At 41.0% G+C, this 15,018-nt stretch overlaps 2 protein-coding genes across 5 annotated transcripts in view; both read left to right on the forward strand.

Moving 5' to 3' along the window:
- The window catches only part of LOC307017377 (junction plakoglobin-like), a 708,820-nt gene that overhangs the window by 255,070 nt on the left and 438,732 nt on the right, over positions 1-15,018 (forward strand). The gene's annotated exons all lie outside the window — the stretch shown is intronic.
- On the forward strand, positions 9,224-13,030 carry LOC307017291 (uncharacterized protein). Of its 3 annotated transcripts, XM_079646838.1 has the most exons (5): positions 9,224-10,096; positions 10,466-10,854; positions 10,959-11,100; positions 11,206-11,278; positions 11,495-13,030. In XM_079646838.1, the coding sequence occupies exons 2-5, from the start codon at positions 10,476-10,478 to the stop codon at positions 12,929-12,931; spliced, it is 2,031 nt and encodes a 676-aa protein (XP_079502964.1). In that variant the 5' UTR covers positions 9,224-10,096; positions 10,466-10,475; the 3' UTR covers positions 12,932-13,030. The 3 variants fall into 3 exon arrangements, with proteins under 3 accessions (XP_079502964.1, XP_079502965.1, XP_079502963.1); XM_079646839.1 differs by lacking the exon at positions 10,466-10,854 and having other exon boundaries at positions 9,229-10,096; XM_079646837.1 differs by lacking the exon at positions 9,224-10,096 and having other exon boundaries at positions 10,128-10,854.

The following is a 15,018-nucleotide window of genomic DNA, read 5'->3' on the forward strand; positions in this document are numbered from 1 at the left end:
AAAACTGGTAAACTTAGTAAATGTGTTAAGATGGTACCGTGGTGGAACAAAGAATGTAATGATGCAATCCGAAACAAAATCAGGCTGTTTGGAAAGCTAAGAAAGACACATTCATTACATAATTTATTAGAATATAAAAAGGCACAGGCTCAGGTTAGGAAAATTGTTAAAAGAGCAAAAAGGAAGTGTTGGAGAGGATTCTGTTCAAGTATTGGGAGAACTACGCCATTAGATAAAGTATGGGGAATGATTAAGAAGATGAGGGGAATAAGACAGCAGAGTAACCTGCCAGTGTTAGTGAATGGAGGGGAAATTGCCACTGGTGCTATGGAGAAGGCAGAAATTCTAGCTAAATTTTTTGTCAAAGTTCATTCTTCTGAAAATTTGACAGAAGAAGGTAAGATCAGGAGACAGGAAGTGTTAGATGAACATCCTAATGTATATGAAGAAAGACATTCGTCGCAGAGTGTTGTAAATGTGCCTTTTTCTATTCAATCAATCAATCAATCAATCAATGTTTATTTATATAGCCCAATATCACAAATGTTACATTTGTCTCAGTGGACTTCACAGTTTGTACAGAATATCAGTATGACAAAACGACACCCTCTGTCCTTAGACCCTCACATCGTACAAGGAAAAACTTCCAGAGAAAACCCAGTTTAAAGGGGAAAATGGGAGAAACCTCAGGGAGAGCAACAGAGGAGGGATCCCTCTCCCAGGACGGACAGACGTGCAATAGATGCCGTGTGTAAATTGAAAATATAATACATTTGCAACATAGGTAGTCCAAATGTTTGGAAATGCAAGAGTCAATTCAAGAGTTGAGAAGAGCATTAAGTAAGTGTAAAATGACTGCTCCTGGGAAAGATAATGTATGTTATATAATGTTGACCAAATTAAGTGATTTTGCATTAGGAAAGCTGCTGGAGATGTACAATAAGATTTGGGAGAAAGGGAAGCTGCCAATAATATGGAAAGAGTCTGTCATTATTCCTATTAGAAAACCTGGGAAAGATCCAACCAGTCCAGGCAGTTATAGACCTATGCTGTAGCTCTGACATCGCACTTGTGTAAAGTTATGGAAAGAATGATAACAGAAAGGCTGACATACTACGTTGAGAAAAATGAACTAATGACTCCTTATCAGAGTGGGTTTAGAAGAGGGCGGAGTACTTTAGATCCACTGCTGTGCCTGGAATCTGAAGTCAGGAAAGCCCAAGTGAATAAGGAGTGTGTTGTAGCTGTATTCTTTGATGTGGAAAAAGCTTACGATATAATGCGGAAGGAAGGATTATTAATAAAACTGGAAATTATGGGTCTGGGAGGTAATGTAGATAATTGGATTATGGATTTTTTGTTTGGCTGTGCCACCACATATTTTCGAAGGCATGAAGTTGAAAATGGAACACCGCAGGGGAGTGTAATTATTCCTCTTTTGTTTTCTATCATGATAAATGATATATAAGTAGGATCTGATATTGGTAAGTCACTTTTTGCAGATGATGGAGCTATGGGGAAGAAATGTAAATTATATTATAGCTAAGATTCAGGAAGCCATTACGGAAATTGAAAGCTGGTCTCTGACATGGGGGTTTAGATTGTCGGTGGAAAAAACTGAAACTTTATTTTTCACGAGGAAAACGATAAGTGGGTTAGGTTAAAACGTTATGGACAAGAACTAAAGAAAGTGAAGACATTTCAATTTCTGGGAATATGGTTGAACGAGAGAGTCACATGGAGTACTCACATTGATAAAGTAGTAGATAAATGTAAAAGGGTTTTAAATGTTATGAGGTGCTTGGCAGGCACTAAGTGGGGGGCTGATAAAGCTGCTTTGAGGAATGTATACACAGCCTTAATTAGATCAGCCATAGAATAAGGACTAATAGTATATGGTTCAGCTGCATACTTTTCTCTGCAAAAAATAGATCGAGTCCAGGCACAAGCACTCAGGATATGCTGTGGGGCAGACAGATCTACACCAGTGTCGTCACTTCAGGTAGAGGTCGGAGAAATACCTTTTTTTTTAGGAGAAAACAGTTCATTGTTAATTATTGGGCAAATCTACAGGGCCATAAAAATACTCACCCAACTAAACAAACTGTAAAAACAGGTTTGGATAGTAACAAAATTAAAAAAGAAAGTTTTTGTGTTTGTGTTTTGGAAATATGTAAGGAATTCAAAGTTAAAGAATGGAATATTAGTCCGACGGTGTTGTTATCAGCTGTTCCACCATGGTTGCTACTTCAACCTATAGTAGATTTATCATTATTGAAACGGTTACATTCAATGGAAAAACAAAATCAATGTACAGGCTTATGTGAACACTGTTCTACATGAACAATATGGACAGTTTATACAAATATTTACTGATGGATCCAAAAATCCAGAAAATGGTCTAACTAGTTTTGCATTTGATGTTCCTGAATTAAAAGTCAAAGTGGGAAAGCGTACGAGTGATCACATCGCAGTATATACAGTAGAGATGATGGCTATCTATCTAGCACTTTAGTGGGTAGAGGAAATACAGCCAATGCGAGTAGTCATGTGCTTTGACTCCAGTGCAGCCCTGGAGAGTATAAACAATTTCTCTTCAGAATGTCGTCAGGATATTTTACATGAAATTTTAGACATCATGTTTAGGTTAGTTCATCTGGGAAGTGTTGTTCAATTTGTGTGGGTTCCAGCGCATGTGGGTATTAGAGGGAATGAAGTAGTGGATCAACTGGCAAAATGTGGTTTGAAAGCAAACCAGATTGATATTATGGTACCCAACAGTAGAGCAGAAGTCAAATATGTTACAAAAGTTGTTATCAAGTAACAATGGCAAAAACTATGGGACAGTAACACCGAAGGAAGACATTTATACCAGATACAAAGGGAAGTAGGAACGGGAAGCACTTGGGGGTAGTAGAAGAGAACAGAGCATTAACAGCAGGATAAAATTGGGACACTCTGGATTAAACTCATCACTGCATCTGATTGGAAAACATCCAAATGGCAATTGTGATGGTTGCCAACAACCAGAGACAATACAACATGTATTTTTTAGCTGCCCGTATTATAACAGACAAAGACTCATTCTGAAAACTTCACTGGAACAACTCAATGTCAAAGACATGGATTTCAAGTAAATATACGAAAGTAAATCAAGAAATGAAACAAACAAGCTGATCTTCAAATTCCTCAAAAGCACTGGTCTAAGGATTTAATATGATCATTTAATAAATCAACAGTAGGTGGCGATATATGCTCCAAGTGGAAGCGATTCACCCTTAAATAAAAGAAGAAGAGTTGCTCAGTTGTGTGTGGCACATGGAGGGAGCAGGAGGCTCCCAGTGTAAGGAAACGTTTTGGGAAAGCTGGTAAGTCGGTTAGCGGCCCGGCTACGTTAGCCTTTGTTTAATGGAAGGTATTTTTGGAGTTTGATAGCAATAAAGCCTTTTTTTGATTTGAACACTGCCTCTGTCCTGATTGCTGCACTACCACTTTCCTCTTTATCTGCCCAGTCCTGTTACAGTATATAGAGATGTACTACAGCAAAAGTTTTCTCCGTCGGGACTTCCTGCAACAACACCACGCCGTTATCTTGATTCTGATTGGCCCCAAGACATCATCAAAGATGTTCTATTGAGAAGACGATCACTACATGACAAAAGTTTTCAAAACCGTTTCTAGTCTTCGGTATTCTTGTTTTTGGCGTGAGAATAGTTTGGGCAGCGTGAGAGTGTGAGATTGAGAGTGAAAACGTGTGTCACACGCCAGATGCGTGAGAGTTGGCAGCCCTGATAAACCTGCTAGCTAACTAGCCTAAACTCAGTAACAAAATGTGGGCAACACGTTCTTCTCCACAGCCGTTCGACCTCTGAGTCAGACGTCACTTCCCCCTTTTCTATCCTATGGGTATAACCACTCCCCCCTGAACCCCGTTTCCCCTCCAGGGAGTGGCCGGAACACTTACAAATGTGGGCCGGTAGGTTTTAGGTAAGCAAAAAAAAAAAAAAAAGGGACTGGCCGGAACACTGACAAATGTGGGCCGGTAGGATTTAGGGGAAAAAAAGAAGATTTTAATGTTTATTTATTTTTTGGCCCTCGCACAACACCGGCCCACCGGGAAAACTCCCGGTATTCCCAATGGCCAGTCCGCCCCTGCAGACACACACACACAAGAACATATTGTTATTATGGAAACCAGCTGGCATCTTCAGACGCACTTATCTATAAGAAAGAAGAGTTTTCATCTTTGCTAACATGAACACACACACACACACACACACACACACACACACACACACACACACACACACACACACACTAAACAGGATGCACCCAACCGTAAATTCGATTTAGTCATCTGTAAGAGCTTGGCAGTTTTCAGTGTTTATGGAGAGTTTTAATAGACTCCTAATTAGCTTATTGAACACTATCCTACTGTTTTGTGTGTGTGTATTTTTATATTTGGTTGTCTTTCCTTCCCTCATTCTTCCTTATTAAATCGTTTCCAGTCTTCTTCTGCTGTCCCAGTTGTCTATCTTTATGTCTCTTACCTAACTTCACCTTTCTTTATTTCCTCCCATCATTTCACTTCCTGCTCCACCATCATTTTAAGTCCTTCAACATCTTTCTGTCAGATTTTCCTCCATAACACTTGTTCTCCTTTGTTTTCTCTTTCAGCATTTCATGTAATCTTCCTTACCATTACATCATACCATTCTTGCCTCCCTTTGTCCTCTTTCTACTCCCCTCCATGAATCAGCAAACTGTCAGCGCAGTTATTTGAATTAAATGAATCTTGTAGCACTTCATGTTTCACCTGTCTCTCTTCTTCATCGCTCTCTAGTGATTAAGGAGTCCTTTCACATCCCTCATGTCATGTTTTTGTAGTTTATTCTCGGTTATGGATATAATGAAAAGATCTTTGTTGTCTCACAAATGACCTGAGCTTGTAAAAAAATGTGTCTTTCTTCTTGCAATTTTCTGTGTAGAGAAAAAATAAGAGCACTTCATATTCATTCAATACTCTTAAACATCTTTTCTGCTCTTTCCCACATTTGCAGTGAGATTGAGGGACTGTTAAGTAAAGACAGTTAAACATTTGATTCACTAAAGGACTGTTGTTACATCCAAAGAGCAGTATGAAGGCCATTCAGAAGCTGAACTCACAGGGCTTTCAAAGTCTTAAACCAGTCTCCCGTAGTGTTCCAGACATTTTATTTACTCAGAAATATGATAAGCTAAATTATAGATCACGTAGTCTTTGCCAGAAAGCCTTAAGTCCAGGCTCTTTTTTTTATATCACATTTACAAAAGAAGCTTAGTACCGCCTGGCTGCCTGGATTGAAATACACTGACGGAAACCCCGATCATATGAATGATTTATAATATGATTGGATGCAGCCTTGTGCACAAACCTGAAGCAAAGCACATTTTTTACCTACTTCAATCCCATAGGTTGATGCAAAGACCCTGGCTGCCCGTATAAATGATGCATACATACATTTTAGCAAACATTATAAGGAAATCTACTCTGCAGAATACACACACACAGTAGTCTGTTGTTTCTTTGCATAAAATAGTGAGAAACATGCCTCTGGTTAATAATTATATAACTTATGTTCTCCATAAAAGCTGGTGGGTTGAAAGAGCAATACAGGAGGTGAAAATAATTATATTGTAGAATACAGAATAATTGTGATGCCGTGGCTTTATCTGAAAACTGACAGTATACTTACGTTTATGGCCCGGGACACACATATTCATTTAGATATGTTTTAAACAAGTTTAAATAAAAGGCTGGAGTTTTTCTTGCTCTGCCAGGTAGGCTACAACAAGTGGGATTTATCTTTTATTACTATACTGTAGCACAGGGGTGCCCGTTACGTCGATCGCGATCGACCGGTCGATCGCAAAGGTAGTGTGGGTAGATCGCATGGCATTGAAAAAATAAAAAAAATGTTTAAAATGTTTAAAAGTTTTTTTTAAAGTTAGCCTATCATCCATCCTTACTATGGCATTTGCCACTTGATAGACGTACAGGTAAGCCAGTCTGAGTTGTATTGTGCCATACAGGTTCATGCAGTTATGAGGGGGCCTCACCTCCTCATCTGAAGCGCAAATGCGGCGCACTATTATGCGCTTATGCAGCGCAATTAGTGTAAGCGCGCCACAGTTTATCCGCCGTTTACTCCACTAGCACCCCTCCCCCCCCCCCGCGCGCTCGCGACACAGATTGGGCCTGTAGGTAGATGTTTTGGGCTTGGTCATTTTAAAAGTAACTCCCAAGCTGAAAAAGTGTGGGCACCCCTGCTGTAGCATATCGTTTTTTATTCCCACTGTCACGGATATAATCATATTCTGCATTGACAAGAATATTTACTATTATATTATTGTTAATAGTTTACTGTATTATTACTGCTATAACAATCACACATTGAGTTCATTGAAAAAAAAAGAAGTGTAAACATTTACATTATTAAGATTATTTAATATATATATAAAGACAATATATTATTGAATTACAATTAAGATAATAAGATTAGATATACTTTATTTAATCTAAAATATTGATGTTTTTTCGTTATAGTAGCCTGTGAAAACCATAACAAATAAGTGATTACATGCTACAGTATTCAGCAAACACAACCGCAGAGCTGCAAACATTGCAAACAAACTAAGGCCTACAACACCCAGTTGTCTTTGTGTATTTGTGAATGAAGCGCCATCTCATGGTTAAATCCTGTAATTGAACAAATGGGGAAATTTTGCAACGCCCACTAGCAATTTCGCAACGCCCCCAGCCACTGGGATCCGCTTGGTTTTTGGTTGGAATCCGCTGGGTGGAGTCCTATCTGGAGTGCTACATCTGTAGGGATGTTAGGGGATTATGCTTAAACTGCTGAAGAAAAAGGGACTTCTGCAAATATTATGATATTTCCCTAGTCCTTAAAAAACCTGTGTTGCACATTATGTCGTGAAAAAAAAGTGCATGTGAAATGAAGGGTCCCTTTGTGCCCGCAGTGATGTGTTGCTGCAGCTACTGTGTAATTTTCCTGGGAAATGACGTGAAAATGTCTGTGCTTAACGTTGTGGTGTGATGAAAGAGCGCTGCTGCACATATGAATGTTTCCTTCTGAAACAGGGGGAACGAGAGGAAATGGGAGAAAGGGCTACAAAGGGAAAAAAGGCTGATGATGGAGGACGGACAGGATGAGCTGCAGGGAAAATCAAACGTGTGTGTGTGTGTGTGTGTGTGTGTGTGTGTGTGTGTGTGTGTGTGTGTGTGTGTGTGTGTGTGTCGTCAGTGTCGTCATTGTGTGTGTCGTCAGTGTGTGTGTCTGTCTGTGTGTCAGTATGTGTGTAACTGTGTATATGTAAGTGTGTGTGTCAGTCTGGCCTTCCATCAAATCCATCTTCACTTTATTTCCTTTTTCCCATCTTTTACACTGAAAACACTGAAAAGTTGACTTTAAATGTATTATGTCAATAGATTTCAAATCACTGTAGCAGGTTAGTTGAAAGCAATAATATAAAGTTGAAATAAAAAACATTAGGTTCAACTTAAAGGTGTCCTATTATACTATATTTTAACAATATATTAAACAGACATATCTAAACATGTCTTTGAAGTGTTTTGCTCAAAATACCAAACAGACCACCCATTGTAGCATGCCTCATACCCATGGGCGTTGCAGCCATTATATGAGGGTGGGACAAGTCTCCCCCGCTTTTGAAATGATTAGTTTAGATCCCCCCACTTGTACCATGTGGAAAGTCCGTGAATCGGTCTATCCACTCGCCGCACTTTGTAGAGCCCTGTGTCAGTGCTTCACTATCAAATCCATTCCACTTGCTTATTGAGAGAATGCCCAAATCAATGAAACTCTGTACCATGTTTTCACTGCTACTTTGTACTAAGGCAGATTCTCCCATAGTGCGCGCATGTTCAAGGAGTGTTGCCATAGTTGGACAGCTCAGATCTGTTGAATGAAGCGATGCCGGTAGCGAAGGTAAGGCACACACACCAAATGTTCAGGACATGGTTAATACAGCGATAATCAAAGCTGACGATCTCTTGGTTTGATATGTTTTCTCCCCCAGACAACATGGACATACAGTTGCAAGAAAAAGTATGTGAACCCTTTGGAATTACCTGGATTTCTGCATAAGTTGGTCATAAAATGTGTTCTGATCTGCACGTTTGAAGATTGCAAAAGAGCACCTGGATGTTCAACAGCACTACTGGCAAAATATTCTGTGGACAGATGAAACCAAAGTTGAGTTGTTTGGAAGGAACACACAACGCTATGTGTGGAGAAATAAAGGCACAGCACACCAACATCAAAACCTCATCCCAACTGTGAAGTATGGTGGAGGGAGCATCATGGTTTGGGGCTGCTTTGCTGCCTCAGGGCCTGGACAGATTGCCATCATCGACGGAAAAAATGAATTATCAAGTTTATCAAGACATTTTGCTGGAGAACTTAAGGCCATCTGTCCACCAATTGAAGCTCAACAGAAGATGGGTGATGCAACAGGACAACGACCCAAAGCACAGAAGTAAATCAACAACAGAATGGCTTCAACAGAAGAAAATACGCCTTCTGGAGTGGCCCAGTCAGAGTCCTGACCCCAACCCAATTGAGATGCTGTGGCATGACCTCAAGAGAGCGATTCACACCAGACATCCCAAGAATATTGCTGAACTGAAACAGTTTTGTAAAGAGGAATGGTCCAAAATTCCTCCTGACCGTGGTGCAGGTCTGACATGCAACTATAGGAAACATTTGGTTGAGGTTATTGCTGCCAAAGGAGGGTCAACCAGTTATTAAATCCAAGGGTTCACATACTTTTCCCACCCTGCACTGTGAATGTTTACATGGTGTGTTCAATAAAAACATATAATTGTTTGTGTGGTTTTAGCTTAAGCAGACTGTTTTTGTCTATTGTTGTGACTTAGATGAAGATCAGAACACATTTTATGACCAATTTATGCATAAATCCAGGTAGTTCCAAAGGGTTCACATACTTTTTCTTGCAACTGTAAGACATTTTTTTTCAAAGAGAGGAAAGTAAGTCATCAGCTGGTAGCAGTTAATCAGTCAACAGCAGTGCTGGGACTAACGCGTTACAAATTAACGCGTTACTGTAACGCAACTACCTTTTGCGATAACTAATAACTTTATTGTTACATATTCCCATTCAGTAACGCCGTTATAGTTACTGTGATTTAAATGGGTGCATTACTGCGTTACATTATGTGATCCAACTGAACCGAATCTCCCTGCAGATGTAACTTACAGGCGAATATAGCGATGTCCTCTCACAGTAACATGGAAAAGTGAAAGTGACCAGAGAGGAGTGATGATTGGTTAACGCGGGGTAACATTTCAGGGTAAGCCAATCAGAGACAGAGTTGGGCGGGTCTTGCCTTATGGGAAAAATACACAGACTCACAAACACTTGCTAACACACACACATACACGGCAACGCCCACCACCAGCACACACACACACACGCACGCACACACACACACACACACACACACACACACACACACACACACACACACACACACACACACACACACACACACACACACACACACACACACACACACACACACACACACACACACACACACACAATGGCAGACGCAAGTATCAGCGAGAGCAGCAGCGCATTTACAACTTGGAGATTGCTTGTAAGGCTGAAAGGCTTAGAGAGAGGCTCTTCTTAAGTGTATCCACCATTATTGATTTTGTTTATGCTAAATGAACAGATATGAGGTTTAATTGTTACACTGCCAAAATAATGTAGTTGTTGTTAATGTGTACACTGCCAAAAGAGTGTAGGCCTAGTTGTTTTTATTTCAGATTGCACTACAAGTGCACTGCTTAGAACTTGATTGTTGAGGCTACAATACAGATGCCTGTCAAAACTTCTAGGGAGAGCGGGGTAATGTGGGACACCGGGTAATGTGAGACACCCGCTGTAACTAGGCAAAGAAACAAATTTGCGGTCATGTGACCATAATGTTTTCAAGCCCCTCCCACCCCCCACTTGTCATGAAGGAGAAGTTGGTGCTGGTTCTGTGGTAAGTATTTTTTTTCACAAAAATGTGTTTGTTGCATGTAAAAGTAAATTTTCTTACTGCGAACGTAATCAACTGTAATATCAAAGCAAATTGATTCAGGTTGAAAAACTTATATCATACATGTTGATGAACTTCCAACATATAAAACCATGTGATTGATGCTAGTTAAAGATTAGCCTGAATTGCCTAGAGATGTTGTTTTTTCTAAAATGGTGGCTGTGGGGTAAAGTGAGACAGATGCTGTGGGGTAAAGTGAGACGCTGACTCACTTTACCCCGACATGAAGCACAAGTTAAGTTTAGTCTTATATATATTTTAGTGTAATATTACAATACATATGTTTTAATTTTAATGTCATAAACATTGTAGAAAAGTCATCATGCCAAGACGATACATCAGGAAGACAGCTTGGGGCCAAACACCCCTCACAGAGATGGAGAGTGCAGCTGCAGAGGTCATGCAAGGAAAGAAGTCCTTAAGACAAGCAGGAAAGGAAAGAAATATCGACAAGACAACCCTCCAAAGATTCATTAAGAAAATAGAGAAAGGGAGAGTTAAATCAGTAGCCTGGGGTGCAGTAGCTGAGGCAAAAAGAATACTGACAGATGAGATGGAGGAGGAGCTTGCCCAACATTTAAAACAACTGGCTGACCAGTTCCATGGCCTTGCTCCAGTTAAGTGCCGTGAACTGGCATTTGAATATGCAGACAAAAACCATATCCCTGTCCCTGCCAATTGGATGGAGGAACAATGTGCAGGTAGGCTAGGGTGCGCAAGAGATCACATGATTCTGTAGGTCAACTTAGGCCAACTGATCTTGCCACAAAGCTTATCTTATAATAACGAATTGTCCACTCTTTAGGAGTAGAGTGGTTTGGCAGCTTTCTAGCCCGTCGCCATCTCTTTGTCCGAACTCCGGAGGCAACATCCCTGGGAAGGGCTACAGCCTTCAATAAGACTACAGTGGGGGAGTTCTTTACAAATCTGGCTGTAGTGATGGACAGGTGACAGAATTAATTCTTTAGTTGCAAATGTTTTATGGAGGTTTTACCTGTAAGATTTGGTTTTGATTCTGATAAGGTTCTTCCCTTGCCTCTCTTCTTTAACAGACACACATTTCCTCCACACATGATTTACAATGTGGATGAAACAGGCGTCTTTACAGTACAAAAGCCACGGCAGGTAAGCTACTAGAGAGCAGCAGACTGATACTGAGTGGCTTGTGATAATGACCAGCTAGCTATTGGCAGAATGCTGAAACTAATGCTATTAGTAATGTTGTGAGCCTGTGAACTAGAAAAAAATGAATGGACTGCAACAAAATAAAATGTACCTTTAGACCAATAGTAGCCTACTGATTGCACATGCCATTGATTCTAAACTTTCTACTTGATTCAGGTTGTGACAGAGAAAGGGAAAAAGCAAGTTGGTTCTATCACATCAGCTGAGAGAGGAGAACTGGTGACTGTGGTGTGTGCAGTGAATGCTGCTGGGAATGCCATACCTCCCATGTTTGTCTTCCCCAGAGTTAGGTTTAAGGACGACTTCATGATAGGAGCACCTCCAGGAGCCAAAGGTGCCTCCACCAGAACAGGATGGATGAACGAAGACACCTGGCCTGAGTTCCTCGATCACTTGATAAAGCACACTAAGTGCACTCCTGACCATCCCATGCTGCTAATCCTGGATAATCTGAGAGCTCACATCTCACTCAAGGCAGTGGAGAAAGCAAAGAGTAATGGTATTGTTCTGCTCACCCTCCCACCCCACACATCCCATCGCTTGCAGCCTCTCGACGTGACAGTGTATGGCCCGTTCAAGACCCTATACAGCCGAGCTCTTGATGGGTGGATGAGATCTAACCCTGGTAAAACAGTCTCCATCTATCAGATTGCAGGATTTGTGAACGAGGCCTTCTTGTCAGCAGTGACACCACGCAATATCACCTCTGGCTTCAAGTCCACTGGGATCTTCCCATATAACAGAGATATTTTCCCTGAGGAGGCGTTTGCACCATCCATGGTGTCAGACCGGCCAAACCCTGAGCTGCGGCCTGCATCCACTGGTCCATCCACTTCAGATGATCCGGATGGTCCACGGCCTGCAGATGATCCACCCCCTGCAGATGAACCACCTGCTGCAGATGCTATTCCACTCGCTGATGCTATTCCATCCACTTTGCATGGTCCACATGGATGTGCCTCGCCAGCTGTCTCACGACCTGGATATGTGTCTCCTCAGGAAATCATACCACTTCCAAAATGTCCCCCCAGAGGACAAACAAAACGAAAGCGTGTGAAGACAGCCATCTTAACAGATACTCCAGAGAAGCAAATCATAGAACAGGCTTATGAAGAGAGACAAAAGAAACTGGCAGGGAAAAAGCAAAATAGCAAAGAAAAGGGAAAACCGAAAAAGAAGGCACCCAAGAAGAAAATCATAGATAGCAGCTCGGAGGAGAGTGATGACCCTGTCCCATTTGAGGATGATTTTGAGAGCTCTGAAGATGAGAGGAGTGACCCCGGAAACAAAGATCTGTCCGTGGGTGACTTCGTCCTCGTCAATTTTGCCACAAAACACCGAAGTATCCGTTATGTTGGCATGGTTGAGAAGGTTGAGGGGGACGAAATACTAACCCAATTCCTCAGAAAAATCCAGGGAAACAACAGAGAGTGGGAGAGACCCACGTTTGCTATGAAAGAAAAGGATGTGGCACATGTTCCTAAAGGTGATGTGGTGAAGAAGCTGCCTCAACCTAATAGGCCTGGAGGAACAACACGGAGAGAGCAACTCTTCACCTTTCCCTGTAACCTTCAGGGCTGGAATGTAGAGTAGGCCTTGTTTAAATATGCGGCTGATGTTCATATCATATCGTGTTCTAATCTAACTGGTTAAATGGTTAATTGAATGTTTATTAAAGCACTTTGAAATATATTATGTTGTATTTGACTTTGTTTGGAGTTACTTTGTTTAAAAAATGTGCTAAATTGACCAATCCCCATGATTATGTTGCGCATCCGACATTATTTTTGGAATGTGTGGTTGTCAATCTATCTGTCAGGATTCTAACTGTTACAACATGTGTTGTTTTTGTAGTTTAAAAGTGGAAAAGGTAAGTGGTTCACTTTACCCCCTTGATTTCTCTAGTCTGTCTCAGTTCACCCCTTAGCTGGGGTAAAGTGAGACACAAGACCACTTTTTAAAAAACAATCATATTTTCACTGCCCTTTGTCCTGAAGACATTCTGATCATTTCCAGTGCTAGGAAACATCCTGAATTAATGGGAAATGTGTACATTTTACTGATATATCATTTTAGCTCGCCTACAGGAGAGCAAATGTAAAAAATGTCTCACATTACCCCGCTCTCCCCTACATGTCTTTTGTGTTTTATTGTTTTTATTGTTCCACTACATTTCATGTAGGAATAATTGCTACAATGATGGGGAGTTGTATTTTCTCTTACTGTGCCACAGAACAACACCAAAACTTGTATTTGTATTGTTATTATTTTTAAAGTAAAGTAAGTTGTTACTAGTTACTTTTATAATTTAGTAACTAATAAAGTAACTAATTACTTTTTTGAGAGCAGTAACTATAACTATTACTAGTTAATTTGTAAAAGTAACTTGCCCAACACTGGTTAACAGTGATGGCGGCAAAAGCGTCTCACTTCTTGAGAGGAGTTTCGTCTTTACAGATGTATCGTTTCATTTCAGACGCCTACCTGTGCGGGTCCATGATCTACACGGGGTGGGCCCCTGCTGAAAAGGAAAACCCCCCCGCAGGACTTGATACGCCCCCTTGATAAATAAATGTAATTTTAATGAAACCAGCTGCAATTGATCATGGATGGTGATCAGGTGTGTGTTTACCAGTGTTGGGACTAACGTGTTACAAACTAAAGCACACAACTACCTTTTGCGGTAACTAATAACGTTACTAGTTAACTATTCCCATTCAGTAACGCCGTTATAGTTACTGTGATTTAAATGGGTGCGTTACTGCGTTACATTATGTGATCCAACTGGACCGAATCTCCCTGCGGATGTAATTTACAGGCGAATACAGCGATGTCCTCTCACAGTACCATGGAAAAGTGAAAGTGACCAGAGAGGAGTGATGATTGGTTAACGCGGGGTAACTTTTCAGGGTAAGCCAATCAGAGATAGAGTTGGGCGGGTCTTGCCTTATGGGGAAAATACACAGACACACAAACACTTGCTAACACACACACATACACGGCAACGCCCACCACCAGCACACACACACTATGGCAGATGCAAGTATCAGCGAGAGCAACAGCGCATTTGCAACTTGGAGATATAACCACTATTTTCAATTTGTGGGGATAAAGGACGCAAAAAATATTACGGTCAAATGTAAACTGTGTGCAGGACAGAAAGCATTGTCCACATTGAATAACAGCAATGCCGATCTCCTGAAGTCACCAAAGACCCCACTGTCTCAACCACCGGCAGTGACCCAGATGGAGCAACACCATCTAAACAGCCAAAAACCGATTTTTTTAAATCGCCACATGTCACCCAGAGTCAACTAAACAGATTGATTGCTGAAAATAGTTTGTTTGTCTTCAGTGTCAGTCTGACCGTTTATTATTTATCTAATTAATTACTGCCAAAAGAGTGTAGTTCTTGTTGAATTGTTACACAGCCAAAATAGTGTAGTTGTTGTTAATGTGTGCACTGTGGTGATTGACATTTTTCACCCACGGATCTATGGGTTGGGGTATTGTTCTGCACGGACATTTTAGTGAACCGGACTTCCTGTTTCCGCCGGTCTTCGCTTCCCGGGCATGTAGTTGTTTACAATGGTTTTCAGATGCTAAATAAAAGTCTAGCTTGTACCTTTGATACCCCGCCTCCGACTCCCATCTCTCGGCACCACAACACTGCCAAAAGA

Source organism: Notothenia rossii, assembly GCF_949606895.1.
Source record: "Notothenia rossii genome assembly, chromosome: 8".
NCBI classification, from domain to species: Eukaryota; Metazoa; Chordata; class Actinopteri; order Perciformes; family Nototheniidae; genus Notothenia; species Notothenia rossii.